Source organism: Branchiostoma belcheri, unplaced genomic scaffold (genome assembly GCF_001625305.1).
Source record: "Branchiostoma belcheri isolate BF01 breed outbred unplaced genomic scaffold, Haploidv18h27 scaffold105, whole genome shotgun sequence".
Lineage (NCBI taxonomy): Eukaryota > Metazoa > Chordata > Leptocardii > Amphioxiformes > Branchiostomatidae > Branchiostoma > Branchiostoma belcheri.
The window spans coordinates 517758-534395 of NW_017802436.1; the positions used below are offsets into that span (position 1 = coordinate 517758).

At 39.7% G+C, this 16638-nt stretch overlaps 2 protein-coding genes across 29 annotated transcripts in view; one reads left to right on the forward strand and one right to left on the reverse strand.

Moving 5' to 3' along the window:
* The window catches only part of LOC109477257 (F-box only protein 3-like), a 31974-nt gene extending 20398 nt beyond the window's left edge, over nt 1-11576 (reverse strand). The window contains exons 1-6 of the mRNA XM_019778343.1: nt 11485-11576; nt 9607-9696; nt 9061-9212; nt 8620-8734; nt 7460-7541; nt 6613-6735 (exon numbers count right to left, since the gene is read on the reverse strand). Coding sequence (XP_019633902.1) covers nt 6613-6735; nt 7460-7541; nt 8620-8734; nt 9061-9212; nt 9607-9696; nt 11485-11576 — 654 coding nt within the window. The remainder of the gene's footprint in view (nt 1-6612; nt 6736-7459; nt 7542-8619; nt 8735-9060; nt 9213-9606; nt 9697-11484) is intronic.
* Nucleotides 11577-12015: 439 nt separating this feature from the next.
* The window catches only part of LOC109477421 (CUGBP Elav-like family member 2), a 77893-nt gene continuing 73270 nt past the window's right edge, over nt 12016-16638 (forward strand). For 4 of the 28 annotated variants that reach the window (XM_019778746.1, XM_019778752.1, XM_019778852.1 and 1 more), the window contains exon 1: nt 12463-12718. In XM_019778746.1, the coding sequence (XP_019634305.1) occupies nt 12678-12718 (41 nt within the window). In that variant the 5' untranslated portion in view covers nt 12463-12677. The other 24 variants (XM_019778786.1, XM_019778808.1, XM_019778817.1 and 21 more) reach the window with 18 other exon arrangements.

The following is a 16638-nucleotide window of genomic DNA, read 5'->3' on the forward strand; positions in this document are numbered from 1 at the left end:
TTAACATAATTTATGCTACACAGCAACATACATCTAAACCTGGCTGAAAACACTTTAAAAATGCCGCATTTCAACATGTTATATACTTTCAGTATGAGATTTTCAAGATGACAACAAAATCGGTACCTTTACATCAATCATACACTACCATTGATATGGTACTATGGTGGTTAAAACCACATAGTATAGTTGACTAGCCTTCCACTTAACTTCAGTTATCCACATCAGCTTTACCGCTATGTAATCGAAACTCAATTTTTGCGGCCCTTGCACTGGCACAAAGTGTCAGCAGCAGAAAGGGGTGACTTTAAACAAAAGAAATAGTGAAGACTACAGCTAGCTTGTGATGTTGGTTGAACTTTTGGCAAAGTCTGTTGACACATGTCCTAAAAAAGCCAACAACCAAGATATGGAATTGATGTGGCCCAAACTTTTAAAAAGGTACCAGCTGTCACAGGTAGTTATTTAAAGTAATGCCTAAAGTTACAGGTAGCAGTATATGCACATACAACTTACAAGCATAGGCAACGGCACCTCATTAACATAATTTATGCAATAAGGCAATAGATGGCTAAAACTTGCTAAAAACACAGTAAAATTGCTGCATTTGAACATATTTTCTACTTTGAATATACAATGACAAAATGACAAGAAAATGTGTACCTTTATGTTACATCAACACAATCATTGCATTGCCCTGTTCTTGATAATACCAAATAGTACAGTTGCCAACCTGTCTACATAGATTTTGATTCTTTTACATCTTGCATATTGTGATTTCGCATATTTAATTAGGAATTTTTGCGGACCCTTGCACTGGCACAATGTGTCAGCAGCAAAAAGGGGTGATATTAAACAAGGAAAAAAAAAAGACTCAAGAATGTAGTCAGCAAAATTTTGTAATGCTGACTCTCTGGCAATGTTGACCAGAAAAATGGAGCATATCATACAACCATTATTTGAAGCCCAACCATTTCACAGATGCACTATAGTACCAGTTACATCATGGAGGTAGAAAAGTTTTCTACCTCCATGGTTACATGTAGATTCACAGTGGCATAAAATGGCCATACAAGAAGCAGTGTACCACACCTCATTAACATAATTTATGCATTAAGGCAACAGACGGCTAAACGTGGCCAAAACACTGTAAAATTGCTGTATTTGAACATGTTATCTACTCTGAGTACAGGGTGACAAGATAAGAATAAAATCAGTACCTTTAAGTTACATCAATACAATCATTCCTTTGGTGCTGTGGCACTTATTACCACACAGTATAGTTGACTCACTGTTTACGTAGTTTAATGAAAGGTTGTTCACCCAACTGCGTAATATATTCGTTAAAAATTTTTGCAGGCCCCTTGCACTGGCATAATATGTCAGCAGCAGAAAGGGGCAAAAATGAATAAAGAAAATGGGAGTAGTAAAGAATTATATGGAGAAGTACATGTATATGTTGAATGTGGAAAATGTTGCCGGTCCTACAACCAACATATGGAATTGGTATAGCCCAACTTTTTCAAAATATACATGTAGCTGTCACATGTAGATTCACAATGATTTAAACTGACAGTGTACTAGCAAAGTAATGCATACATGTGGCCATAGGGACATTGAGGTTGAAATATGAACCTCATTAACATAATTTATGCAATAAGGCAACAGACGTCTAAACCTGGCTAAAACACTGTAAAATTGTTGTATTGAAACATGATTTCTACTCTGAGTATATGTTGACAAGATGAGAAGAAAATTGGTACATATACCTTACACCAACACAACAATTGCTATGGTGATGTGGGGTTCTTAACCATAAAGTATAAAGGTATAGCTCACTGTTTGGTTCAATTTCATTTTTACACATTTAACTGCTTTTTCCAACACATAACAAGATTGGACAAATTTTTGGTCACCCAGGCTAATAAACCTGGGTGTAATATAATAATAAAAAATCACTTTGTGACTAGAATAAGGGGAAGTATTATGTGTTTGTCTTGGTAGAAAAATTTTTATTCTCATTCTAATTTTTATGTTTACAGTCCTGGTCCCCTCTGCAACACACACAAACATACACACAAACACACAGACACATACTATAACAAACCGATATCCCACTCTCTTAGGATAAAAATTAGACAACAGTTATTACCGTATATACTGTAAAAAGTGTAAGTACAAAAAATGTAGTGGCAAGCTTTCATTGAGACCTCATTAACATAATTTATGCCAACAGGAAAACCTCCTAAATTTTGGCTGTTTAAAAGGATCAAAACACATGAACATGTTCAGATCATGGTGGACTTTCGTATCTATGATTGAAAACAAGATATTTTACATTAATTACTTACATTATCATCAAGATTAATTCTTTCTTCTGGTACTGAACCACACATATTAATTGCAGATAGCAACAACTATTGAGTCATGGCTGTTCGCTAAAAAAACACTCGACCGTGTTTTAAATCTCGACAGCTTTATTTTAATAATTTTTGCAACCCACGTCTGTCTGGCGCTTTTTTCAGTGCAGACAGTGGGTGAAAAAAGAGCAAAAGAAAGTTTACAGTAAGTTATATTAAGTTTTTTTTGGAAAATCATGCCCAAAAGCTAATTGTTACCAAATCATATCCAGTTGCTTGAGTAACTGTTTTTGTTGTTGTATATTATTACCTGGATGTCTAACCTTTACCGACGTGGTACTAGTAATTGCTATTTACTTGTTTTTACAGAGTCAAAGTAGTACAATACAACTAATGTCTGAAATTACTAATATATTTCTAGTACTACTACGCTCACCATTATAAGGTTTGACTTCTTTTATGAAGGCAGTGGATACTGAATAGTCCCACATCTTTCTTTAACTGTATAAAGGTCACCATGGGACCTGGGAGTCAAATATCCATTACTGTGTGTAGGTAGTATACAGTAGTAGAAGCAGGCAAGTGCCTTTTCAACCTCATTAACATAATTTATGCCAACTGGGAAACTCTTCAAATTTGGACCCTCTGGAAGGACCTCTGCTCTCATGAATACTAGTATGCTGAAACCACTGTGGACTTTTGTATCAATTATATACCAGAAGACATTTCACATTAATTACTTTAGTTATTGTCAATTATGTTTTGGACTGAAGTTACAGAACCACACATATTAAACCCAGTTAGCAAAACATGAACTCATTGCGACAATTTTTTATATTCTCGGCCGACCGCGGCTAGGGTCCATAAACGAAAATGCAAATTTTTGCAACCCACATCCTTGTTCAGACGCGCATTGTCTGTGCAGGGAGTGGGTGAAAAAACAAAACAAAAGAAACGAAACAACAACAACAAAAAAAAAACAAAGTAACAACAAGCCACAGATAGTCATGCATTCTGTTACACATCTGCAATTTTCTTCAGTTCTAAAAAGGTCACACAGGTCAAGTAACCTATACATTACTGTGTGTTACTTAGTATACAGTAGTGGAAGCAGGTAAGTGCCTTTTCAACCTCATCAACATAATTTATGCCAACTGGGAAAATTTCAAAATCTTGGCCCTCTAAAAGGATCTTGCTCTCATGAATATGCTAAAACCAAGGTGGACTTTTGTATCAATCATATACAACAAGACATATAATATATTTTACATTAATAACTTCAGTTATTGTCAAAAGTGTTTTGGATTGAAGTTACAGAACCACACATAATAAATCCATTCAGCAATATATAACATCTCACTGCTCCATAACAACTTACATGTAATATTTGCAATTTTTGCAACCCACATCCTTGTTCTGATGCGCGTTGTCAGTACTAGGAGTGGGTAAAAGAAAAAAAGAAAAGAAAGAACAACAGGCCACAAACATGCATTTTTTCAGCTCTAAAAAGGTCATACAGGTTACAGAACCACACATCCAGCTAGCATTACAAGAAAAACAGTTGGCAATGGGTGTTAGACTGTTAGTCTAGCTCATTAACATAATATATGCAACCAGGGGTACCTGCACAAAAAAGTGGTAAAAAAATTGGTCAAACCGCTACAAAATTCACATAGTTTGTGAAAAATTTAATAGACATGGAGAAATAAACAAAAGAAATTTGATAACAATAACTAGTTGCATAACCAATCTCAGTTTGACAGATGTACACCCATACACATTGTATGCAAGGCAGGAATATGACCTACATTTGTGTCTTCCGAAGCTCTACCATTCTATATGACGTATTTTGACCAATAGTAGATTTTTTTTGGAACCCACAACTTTGCTGACGCGCACTGTCAGCAAAAGTGGGTAACTAACAACAAAAGCAGTCACAACACCTTCAATAGCTCATTAACATAATATATGCAACCAGGGTACCTGCATAAAAAAAGTGGCCAAAAATGGGTCACAGCATGAAAAATTCACATGGCTGGCAAAGAACTTTAACAAAAATGGAGAAATATACCAAAGAAATTTGATAACAATGACTAATTTCATAACCAATCTCAGTTTCACAGTTGTACACCCATACACATTAGATGCAGTTCAGAATTATGTCAAATATTTGTGTCAATCATGTACCCTACAACCAGCTTATGCTGGGAAATTGACCAATATACATTTTTTTGGAACCCACATCTTTGCTGACGCGCACTGTCTGCAAATGTGGGTGATCAACAAAAAAAGCAGACACAACATGTTTGATAACTCATTAACATGATATATACACTATCTCTACCCCACATCCTTGTTCAGACGCGCATTGTCAGTACAGGGGGTGGGTGAAAAACAAACAAAAAAAACAACAACAGACTACAGACAGTCATACATTCTGTAAGTGCACATTTGGAATTTTTTTTCAGCTCTTAAAAGGTAATACAGGTCAAATAACCTATCCATTACTGTGTGTTACTTAGTAGTAGTATACCATAGTGGATTCATTAACATAATATATGCAACTAGGCGTACTTGCTCAAAAAAGTGGTAAAAACAGGTCAAAGCGTGAAAAATTCACATGTTGGGTGGGAAAAAATTTAAAAAGCATGGAAAAATTAACGAGAGAAGTTTGATGACAATAACTAATTTCATAACCAATCTTAGTTTCACAGTCGCACACCCACAAACATTGTATGCAGGGCAGAAAGCTGAGCAACATTTGTGTCCTGTAATGTACTATCCAGTGTAAATAACCAAAAGTTGCTTTTTTTTGGAGCCCACAACTTTCCTGACACGCATTGTCAGCAAAAGTGGGTAATTAAAAACAAAAGCAGGTACAACATGTCCAGCACACCATATTCTTGATCTTGATGGGGTACCAGGCAACACCCCTGTGTTGGGGTAAGAGTAAGACGCCTAGGAGGGGAGTGCGCTGCGTTATTGTTCCCTCAGGTGACCAAGCACTGCTTCTTTGAAGCTGGCCGGTTCTGTAGTTTCTGTAATGTCCTGCGGTAATGTATTCCAGTCTCTGACTGTTCAAGGGAAGTACGAGTATCTGTAGCAGTCTTTGTGGAATGTGAGAGCCTTGTAAGAATTTGGATTAGAATGTTGCGATTTGCGCGGGTTAAGTGTAAGCTGAGTTTCGACCGGTAGGGCTAATTTCTGGTGTCTTGCTTTCTGCAAAATAGTAAGCCTATTCGCTGTTCTTCTGTGACTGTTCAATGTCCATCGTGTAATTCTATAGCTCATTAACATAATATATGCAGCCAGGGATACCTGCAAAAGGAGTAATCAAAAATGGGTCAAAGTGTGAAAAATTCACATGTCTGTGTAAAGAACTTAAACAAACATGAAGAAATATACAAAGGATAACAATAACTTATTTCATAACCAGTTTTATCAGTCTCACAGTTGTACACCCATAAACATTGAATGCAGGGCAGAAAGATTTGTGTCCTTTGCTCTCCAGTTAGCTTTCAGATTGGAATTACGTCTATTGACCAATAGTAGATTTTTTTTGGAGCCCACAACTTTCCTGACGCGCACTGTCAGTAAAAGTGGGTAATTAAAAACAAAAACAGGCACAACATCATTGTTCATCATGTTGGACTCTATGTGCATAGAAAACATGTATATTACAAAACATATACTAGTACATTAGAAAACAAAGATGCCTCCATACCGCCTTGGTGGTATAAAGGTACTAGTATTGTCATTGTCAGTAATAGTCCTTGGGCCCAAACCCAAAATTACTCATACATGTACTTGTACCACCTGAGCTGGCAAATTTTTCTTCTGTGTATGAGGTTTGCTTCCCTGACTAATGTAACCCAACACCAAAGGGTGTTGCTACAGCACAAGTTACAGGGGTTTTTCTAGAAAAATTTAGCATGAGGGAGCAGATCACAAGTGTGGCAAGGGAGCAAAGCATTTTTATGAGAGTAACACAGTTTGTAATGCTAGAATACATTGCTGTATTCTTTTTACTGGAAAAAGGTCATTTTGAGAAAGACTAAATGGTGTGTGAGTAGCCACTTAGGGTTCAATCTGAGAATTGATATGAGGGAGCTGGCTGGTTACATGAGGGAGCAGCTCCCCTATTCCCCTGTATAGAAAAACCATGAGAGTACTGACCTGGCTAATGTAACCCGACACCACAGAGTGTTGCTACAGCACCAGTTACCATGGTGACAGACGTGAGAGTACTGACCTGGCTGGGGTAGAAGACTTGTCCCCGGAGGTACCCCTCCCTCTCGGACAGAGCCATGAACTGGCTGCAGCCGGTGTGTATACACAGGGTCAGCGGCAGACACCCAAACATTCCCGAGTACTCCTGAAACAGAGAGGAGGAACTATTATAACTACAGCCGGTGTGTATACACAGGGTCAGCGGCAGACACCCGAACATTCCCGAGTACTCCTGAAACAGAGAGGAGGAACTATTAGAACTATCAGACTAGAAGTAACCCTCCTTAAGTGCCCCAACAGGGGCTATATGGGGGTGCAGCCGGGGCTCACATAACACCTCAGACTCAGAGCCCGGCAAAGATGAAGATGAAGTATCCAGTCTTTGATTATACTGCTGCAGGCCTAGGGGACCCTAGCACAGGAGTGGACAGCAGTGGATAGTCTTTACACCACATCTCTGTGGCAGGGTTGCTAACCACTTGACTACAAGCGAAACTGAGATGGTTGTAGAACAATGCTGAACTTTTTCCAACACTAGGGTTCACAAGGATCAAATTTTCAACAACTACTCTCATCGTCATCGGGATAAGATAAAAAGAATAATTTTTTTTCATACGACAAAAGGGTTGTACATGTATTTTATTTTCAATATGCAACTGTGATGATGCCTAAATCATCAGAGGATGCCATACACTACTGTATAAAGTCATGAACAACTACTCTCACTCTCATATGACATTTAATTTCATATCAAAAGGGTTGTACTTGTAATGATGTATTTTATTTTCAATATGCAACTGTGATGACGCCTAAACCATCAGAGGATACCATGAACTCCTGTATAAAGTCATGAACATGTGAACTCTGACCTGGAAGCAGTCTGATGCGGTCTGCAGGTCCAGCAGGTATTCTGACCTCATGTGATTGGAGATGGACATGCAGCCCATCAGGCTAGACAGGAGGAGGTAAGAAACAACTTCAATTACATCCATCTTTGTAAATATACATGCCCGTAGCCGGGATTTTGAATGGGGGGGTTCTTCCCACTGCTTGAGGGGACCTCGAGCGCCGTAGGCGCGAGGCGAGCGCCGAAGGCGCGAGGTTCCTAAGGGGGTCCGGGGGCATGCTCCCCCGGAAAATTTTGAAAAATAAACCTTCTAAAATGGCATTTCGTGCATTTTCAAGAGGATTTCCAAGAAAAAATCAGAGATAGATTTTTATTCAATGACAAAGGGAGCAGTTTTTCTACATAAAATGTGGACCAAAAAAGTGGACCTTTACATAAAATGTGGACCAAAAAGTGGACCTTTACATAAAAAGTGGACCAAAAAGTGGACCTTTGAGCCTTGTGGGGGGGTTCTTCCGAACCCCCGAACCCCCCCTGGCTACGGGCATGATATATAAGGGAAATTTCACAAGTAAATGTACAATGTACTACATATAAAGTTCACTCCTTATTGGTTAAATATCACTGTGTTTGTATCCATTATGGTAGCCTCTAAATCGGAAAGGCTGTGTAATTGAACAAAATATGCTGGCAAATTGGCTTTTCAAATATACTGTAGTACAGTACTGAGTAACTTGGCTTCTTAACAGCCTTCATGAGTCCTTTGCACATCAGAAAAAAGCACATTGTACCTCAGAAAAACGTATAACATAGTTCACTGTTTGGTTTCGAAACACAAGTCAAATTAGCCTGGCTAAAGTCAAACCTCTACAACACCATAATGCTGTAATTTCTTATTTTTTCATGGTACTTTTATGTTCACTGTTTTCACCATCGCTTTTGTATAGTGAACTTATCATTACAGTTTTTCCTTTCTTTTTCCTGCACCTGTCGCCATCATGAATATATACTAAGTAGTTCTGTGAACTTGTCCATTTTTCTCAGACCATGAAATTTTTCTACCGTGAACATTAAGTGAATTACAGCGAAACGGTGTAGTCAAATCTCTACGACACCACAATGTGTTTATTCAACACTACTTTCTATGCTCCCCCTAGCACCAGCCAGCGGCACTGCACCTACCCCGGCCCGACCAGTTTCTGTCCGTTGTGTATCCTGTAGGAACACCTCACGTCTCTCGGCAGCGGGTAACGGATCTTCACCTCTATCTCATCCAACTCTCGCTCTGTGGCTCCGGCTGGGGAGACAAGGAAAACACATTAAAAACCCTTCTGATAAAAACTATGATAGCTTTAACTGTCATACTTAAACTGTAGACGACGTTAAAACAAACATGTAAAAACAACACAACCCAAACTCATCCAGAAATCATTTGAAATGTAAATGACATTCTGCATGGTTTCCTGCTGTACCAGATCTGCTCACTAGGGGGCATGACTAGACAGCTTGCTTGTAACTCCAGTACACAAATATACAGGTTTATACAAATAATGTACAAGGTTCGTGGAACTACCTACGGTCCAAACAAAGAAATAAACAAACAAACAAAAAAAGAAGTCTGACCCTTGATGGAGGTAAGAAGTCTTGGGCAGCGTTCAGAAAGGAACGTCTCAAGTTGAGCCCACGTCTTGTACAGGACTCGGTAAGACTTGATGTACCTCCCAAGACTCTTAAACTGTTCCTTGAAGTGTCTCCTCCAAGTAGGACTCGAACAACTGCAGGAGGTAAGGAAACAAATGTTTCGTCGTGATGTTTGCCATCAAATTATCATCTTTAAGTACAGTATACATGTACATTTTTAGAGTATAATATACTTCTGTTAACGTGACAAGTTTGTATTGTGGTTTGGGTGGTAGACTTAGAATCTAAAGGTTCTGGTTTGAGATAGAAAGAAAGAAGGAAAGAAAGATAGATTGAAAAGTGTAAGGATCCATCCCAGTGTGAGTGGATCAAACCTTACAGTCCAGTCTCAAACAGCTTGTACTTACTGTACAAAACTGTTGTGTTATGGATTAAGGCCCTAAAGTTGATGGTTATGTGAAACAAACAAAGTTAAGTCCACACTAGGTTGTAGTACAACCTAGTGTAGACTTAACTTTGTACATGTACCTTGTTGACAGCCACCAGATAGAACTCTGTCTCTTCCACAGCTCATCTTCACCTGCCAACTCCTTCAGCCTCTTACAGGTACAACTACACCTGAGGAAAACAGAACAACAACTTTTTCTCACACTTTCCCTTCAGTGTCATACATCTAAGGAAAAACACCTGTAGTAACAGTAACTTTCACTCACAAGAACCCTTTAGTCTCTTACAGGTACAGCTAAATCTGAGGAAAACAGAACACCAACTTTCTCCCACCCTTTCCCTTTAGTTTCTTACAGGTAAATCTAAGGAAAAACACCTGTAGTACCAGCAACTTTCACTTGCACTAACCATTCATTTTTTTTACAGGTACATTTAAGGGAGACAGAAATACATGAATCCAAAAATAATTTCATCAGGTTGGTGGAACTTAGGAGACAGGGATTTCCTTTTACACAACCGGTACATTCTCACTTTGCTGACCGCCAAAAAGCGCCACCTACATCGACTACATATTGCGGCAAGATGCAGTACTCCAGTCAGAAGCTCTGAAGAAGGTGTCTGACAGACACCGAAATGTCAGCAAGGTGAGAATTTACCGGTTGTGTAAAAAGAAATCCCTGTCTCAGAAATTCTTGAAGCAGTATATCAAAACTAACTATTGAACATTTTACAGCTTTGTATAGCACAAAGAAACTGTACTGATACAGAATTATAGAGCAAAGGCTCTAATAAGCTAGCATACTGTTTGCATACTTGCATGTGAAACCTGAGTATAGCATTGCAGAAAAAGTGCCTAGTCAAGTGACCTTGGCAAGAGCTTTTACCTGTCCACAATACCTGTGAAACCTGTAGTCTAAAGACTCTGAACATGTTCTTGGTCTTTAAGTATCAACAAAGTGCACAGGTGCTATTGAACCAACTTATAAAGGCACAGGAGTCTGTTGAAGCTGTGTAGGTTATGGTCACTTGGTTTTAAAAGTTGGTCTGACTAAAAGGCAGATATTCAAGTGGTACCTGGGTGTATTTCTGCATGTTTTTGTGATTAAAACATTGTGGTTTTAGACTGTCTCAAAATGTTTCTGATCAGTCTATCTCTTAGTTTGCAAAATAGTACAATAGAAACTTACGTGTTTGTAATCTTTCTCAACTACTTAATACACTACTTCTACTATTTTTTTTCTTGTTAAATTGCAGGGACAATGTTCCACAAAAAAAAATCTATTTTTTGGGGAAAGGGATACTCATAGCGTATAGACATTTTTTTTTAGTTCAGAATTTTTTTATTCAACAGCAAAATTTCCCAAGAAATGGCTTGTCTTTGATTACTCTGTCGATATGTTTGTGTTAGATGCATTTTTTTTATATTATTGAAATGGCAATATGCAAAACTACAGTATGCACAGGTCACAGTGTTGTGTTTTTACTTCATATTTTGACTCTGCGCAGGGCCAGCCTTTTGACATCTGCCTCCAAATTTCTGCTCGGCTGACCCCTGAGTATTAAATGTTGACGCCTGCATTGTCCACTTGACTTGCTTTGAACCGTGGCTACTGAAGACTATTTATAGACGGATAAAATCGGTCAATGTTTGCCTGTGAACTCTTAACAAATACAACCTTTTCCGCGCACTGACAGCTCAAAATTGAGCCGTTTTGTGCTTCCCTGTCACCCCTGCATCACAAAGAAACACTTGTACGCCAGATTTTCCCATGAGTTTGAATTTTTGACAGCCGTTTTGACTCCCGTGTCTTCAGCTGTTCGGGAAGTATTTTCCCATGGCCGACTCCGCCCCTCCCCTCGCCACATACGGACGTTGTCGCCCCTTTTTTGCAATGTTTGGAGCCGACTTCGTGCTTCTATCCTGTTCCAAAAATCGCAGCAATGTTTCTAGTGTCTTACCTGCATAAGTCATCGTAGTTGAGGTAAGATAATACGTGCAAAAGCGGATCGGAAGGCAGACTACAAATATTCAGGGCCATGGGGGTCGCCATCTTGGTTCCGAGTCCGTCCGAAAGGGGGCGGAGATTCCCGAAGAAAAGGACGTTCTGAGCCAAGACTGAGAACCAGTCGTACAGAGTCGGGCCGTGTGTTTGTTTTGTCGGACTTTGTCGTGCGTCCTGTGGGAGACTTTCTCCCGACCTGACACAACTTTTACTGTCACTTTAAAAATGTCGGGAAAGTTCGGCGACGAACGTTTGGGAAACTAGGCCATCACATTAAAATTGTGGGGGTGTTTCTTGAAATGAGGTTGAATAAAATTGAATATAATGTATAATTCAAACACTATATGTAAGAAAAACCTTTCTTAAGTTATATTTTTACTAAAGATAATGTCTGCTATATAATTGTCTGAATTTTATGGAATAATTTGGATGTTTTTGTTAATAAAATTTTAAGGTCATCCCTATAAATTCAGTGCCAGTGGCGCACACGTGCAGCAATCCCAAGGTCCGCCATTTTGTTTGTGGTTATTTTTGTGTGACTTTGGACAGAAGGTGGGTGGCTTTTCTACAGTATATTACGTTCTCCGGGTCGGTCCTGGTGGCCGACGTACTGCACACCTTATGTAGACATGATGTACCAGGCACTTCACGAAATTTACAGGTGACTTTTTGCGCTGAAGTCCTGGGAATTACGCTCGAGGTTTTTTAGGCGAAGTGGGTTTTTTCTCCGAGCACATCTGGTTCGTGTCATGCGGCGCTCGGATAAGAACACGTCGTAAAATGTCACGGTTTTGCATATTTTTGCTGTTTCGCTGTAAACCCCCAGGAATTCCTGCATTATGTATTCCCTGATTAGCATTATCCCTATTCCCTGGGGTGTTTACTCATAAGGTAAATTCTCGGGAAAGGAAAGTTTATTTCGTCACTGAGAAGTCACAGGGGGCCGTGGCCATTGGTTCTTCCGGTACCCAAACCTAATACGGCGGGCGCACTTCACCATATGGTAGTCTCCTTCTAGTCTGAAATCTTAGACATTTCGGCTGTCTTGGGGGCCGTGTGTGCTGACAGGATCTGGTCCAGCTTGCCTAGTACTCGGTCACGTATATTTTCCCCGGTTTTCAGACGTGTGTTTCGGAGGACAGCTTTCACATGGGAACGATGTCGGTCGCCACTACTATCGCCAGTATGGAGTGAGTATAAACTATCCCTCAAACATCGCTACGTTTTCTACGATTCTCTCCCCAATTTACCAAAAATCTAACCGTTAGCCAGGCCGTCCATCTTGGCAAATTTTGGAGAACGTTTCAGGGGAGTTTCGGGGCGTTTCGACCTTTTCTAGGGGCCTTTCTGAGCCCGACTTCGACGGGCATACGGCTTCCAACCCCGCACTGGAAAAAACCCTTGCCAAGGGCGGACATCGAAATACGAAAACAACAAAATTTCTGCCGCTCCTTCTTTCGGGATATTGTGTATCAGAACGTCTGGTGTGCTATCTGTCCCTGACGTCAGTGTAATCTGTGGGAAACATGCGGCAGATTTCTGTGCTGTATCCTGTTGCCAGCCGCTAGTGTTAGTGGATATCCTGCCTGTCTGTTGTGTCAGTAGTGTGTGCGATTGTCTACAGGACGCACCACTGTTGTACTAAATATGATATGAATGAACACTTCAGATATGGGGAATATTCAGTTTCAGAGAGCCTGGCCAGCTGCGTTCGGTTGTGGCGTCTCTGCTTGGTAGCTGCGTATGCCCATACATATATCCGCCCTTGTTTTCCACCCCTGAATATGAAATTTGTCAGGTTCTATTTGATTTTCTGCGAATAGCTTTCAGGCACTATTAGATTTGCATCGCCCGCAGATGGGAGATAGGCGCGAATTTGCATCGCTGAGTAGCGGGATTGAGAACGGCAGGAGAGAGAAATTATTTGGTCCGCGCACATTTGGTGGAATAATCAGTCTGCCTGCCTAGTACCACAGCTGCAGGGAAGGTGGCTGTATGTGATCCCCTATGGACCAGCCTGGGGTCACCTTAACTAGGCTGGGCAAAAATGCAGCACACTGGGCCCAGTTTATTTGGTTAGATACAGGAGTCTGTTTAGATAAACTGGAGAACCACTAGCTTCAGGTTCTGGGTGACTAAACGGCTTTCTAAAATTCCATGGAAAGTATTTGTGCTAATTCCCTACTTGCCAGTGGTGTGAGCACCATTTTTGGTGTGCTGCCTGGTATCACCTGTTGCACACAACCATTTAGAGAACCACCTTTAGGGGAAACCCCTGCCTTTAGTTTCGCTGGTATTCAATTCTCGACGCTCCATGTCCCCCCAAAAAGGCTTCAGAAGTCATACCTCATTGCCAGGTACTGCAACAAGAGGTTACAATAGTCCCGGCCATTGTAGTTGTTTATATTTCACGGTTATTGCGGATTTTGTGAGGTCGTTGCACCTGAATAGGTCTGGTCCATTGAGCGTTTTTGTCCCTTGTGTTAATGAAATGGCTGGAAGCAATTGTGTGCAGTCCAATGCCGGTCCCCTGTTGTTCAGGCCATTTATTAGCTGTGTTTAAAGCAGACATGATTACACATATTGATTTATGATTTCCAGTGGGAAACCCAATTTTTCTTGCCATTGATGTAGGCTGAGTTAGGATGTGATGCAGGAAAAGGACTAGGTATACAATAGAGCAAATCCTAATGTGTAAAATACTGTAATGTAATGTTACTGCATACATGATCAGATAATTTGTATTCCTGAAATTTTATACCTTCATACATGGTATGCATGCAATTTTCTTCTTTTTTTTTTTCTACCCAAATAAACTCGTGAAATTGTCTGCTACCCTGAGGCAGCGTCAGATCTTTTGTTGACGGATTCATTTTTTTCTTTGTCCAAAAACGAAGGGTCCTGTTTCTAAGTCCTGTATATGGATATTTTGCTTACTGTGAAATTACAAAGCTGGGCCTTTCCAGGGTTTTTAGTCATGCCCTTATTCTGTGAATATCCATAAGGCTTGATATGACGCAGTCTGGCCTTTTGTGTGTGCCGGAGTAGTGCTCAGTCGGTGTGCGAATGTGATGCCGTCTTTCCTCCTACATGACAGGACATTGCAACATGTCTACCAACAGCAACAGGTCTGTGTGTGAGCTCTCTGTGCATCTCCGTAATCACACAAGGCGTAAGATGTCTTAGCCTAGCCTCAAGGAGGGAAGGAGGGGGATCTTTGTTTACTCTTGTTATGATTGAAAAGGTGGGGGAAGAAATTGAGCTTGATCCAAACCCAGCTGTTGGGCTTTGTAGTTTCTTGATGCGGGCTGATTTCTGACGTGTTTTGTAATTGATTTTGAGCGCTGACCCTGGCTAGCCTGTTTTTAGGATATAATTGTGCGCTTACTTACTGTACGCAAGAACAGGCCCGGGGGAGGGGATGATTTAGATAAGGAAGGATAATTCAATCGTGTACGTCAAACCCAACGTGACTGGCAGCTATTTGTACTGATGTTTTTTCTCCGTGCGCAGATATGAGTGACTACAGCCCTATACAAAGGTTTGGTCTCTGTTTTTCTGAATCTATATTAGTATATGAAAATCAGGGATATGAAATGTTGGGTCTTTATTTCCAAGAACAGAGAAGGGTTGCAGCTTCTAGGATAAACAACAGTAAAAAAAATGCCAAAAATATTTTGCCAGGGTATATCATAGTAGTATTTTAGTCTGTATGGTTTTGGATTGGGGAAAAATATTGGCTAATTATTTCACTATTTAAGAATAAGAATAATAAGCAGGCATTTTGTTGTTGTTTTCATCAACAAGGATATTCCAAATGAAGAATTTATGTACCCATCTTTTTGCTGGGTATATCTTGATCTTGACAATATGCTTTTTGTAATAGAGAAATATATTTTAGTATTTTTGGTTTGAGATTGCATTCTCTGTTGTACTAGAAGCAAAATCAGCCATTTTGTTGATGTTTTTCTGAACTAGAATATCAGAAATGCTCCTCCAGGTCTGAATTGTTGAGTTTTTGTAAGCAGAGAGGGAGGTACAGGGTTGTAGGATGTTGTATTGATGTTCCCAGCAGAGTAGTCCTCCCCAGGGCGTACATGGATTTCTGTGTGGTGATGAATTCAAGATGTCACCTAAAGTCCTCCAGGTGGACTGTAGTCAGCTCTGTTGCCATAGTAACGGGGTAATGTTTGTTAATTTGTCTCCCCCAGGGTGAGATGAGGTGAGTTATAGCACACGTCTCTGTTCTACATATCTAACATGGAAACTTCAGGACATTTTTCACCAGGCCTCAGATACAGTAGGTCTGAGTCAAATTTGAAGTGAAGACGATATTTATTCTGAGCTGGATTTTAATAGTTGGTAGCACAGAAATCGTAGTTGAATTTGGGTCTTTGATATATTTTGTTCGTTATATTTTTCCCATCTTGTGATTCAATGATAAATTACAACTGTATGAACCAGCCAGTTTGAGTAAAAATTAAAGTAGACAGCAATAATCATGATTTGATATTTAAAAAAAAAATGCTGCAAATTTGTTTCCTTTTTGGTGACCGTGTAAATGTGTATTGTTAAGTACTGAAAATTTATTTTCGTGGGGATTTAAACTTTTTGTAGAAGGGATAAGGAGATTTTTACAGTTTTTGCAATGCAGTATAAATAGAAAACCCATGTTTATTAGGATTTCATGTTAAGATTTCACGGCAAAAATGAAGAAAATGAAGCCACTGCAAACATTTGAATATCTCCAGTATCAGTGTTGAAACAGTTTTGCTGCTGACTTGCTAGTGATCTTGAAGTAGCCTCTACCAGGCTTCAGGAGGAGGCTGGAAAGAGTAGAAATCAGCCAAATAGAGAGATACTGTAAATCCATTTAAAAATGCGGTTGGAAATTATAGCGGTCGGCGAAAAATGGACAACCTCACGTCACTTAATTATAGCGGTGTGAACATGGCTGATGTGTGTAAAAAAAATACATTAAAACGCTGGCCTTTTTTTTTAAGAAAATAAAAAAAAGCAGTTTACGCCAGCGAAAATCGATTTTTACAAAGAAAAAACAAAACAGGCATGCCGGTGGTGTCTGGAAGTAAATAATTTACAAAGTACTGTA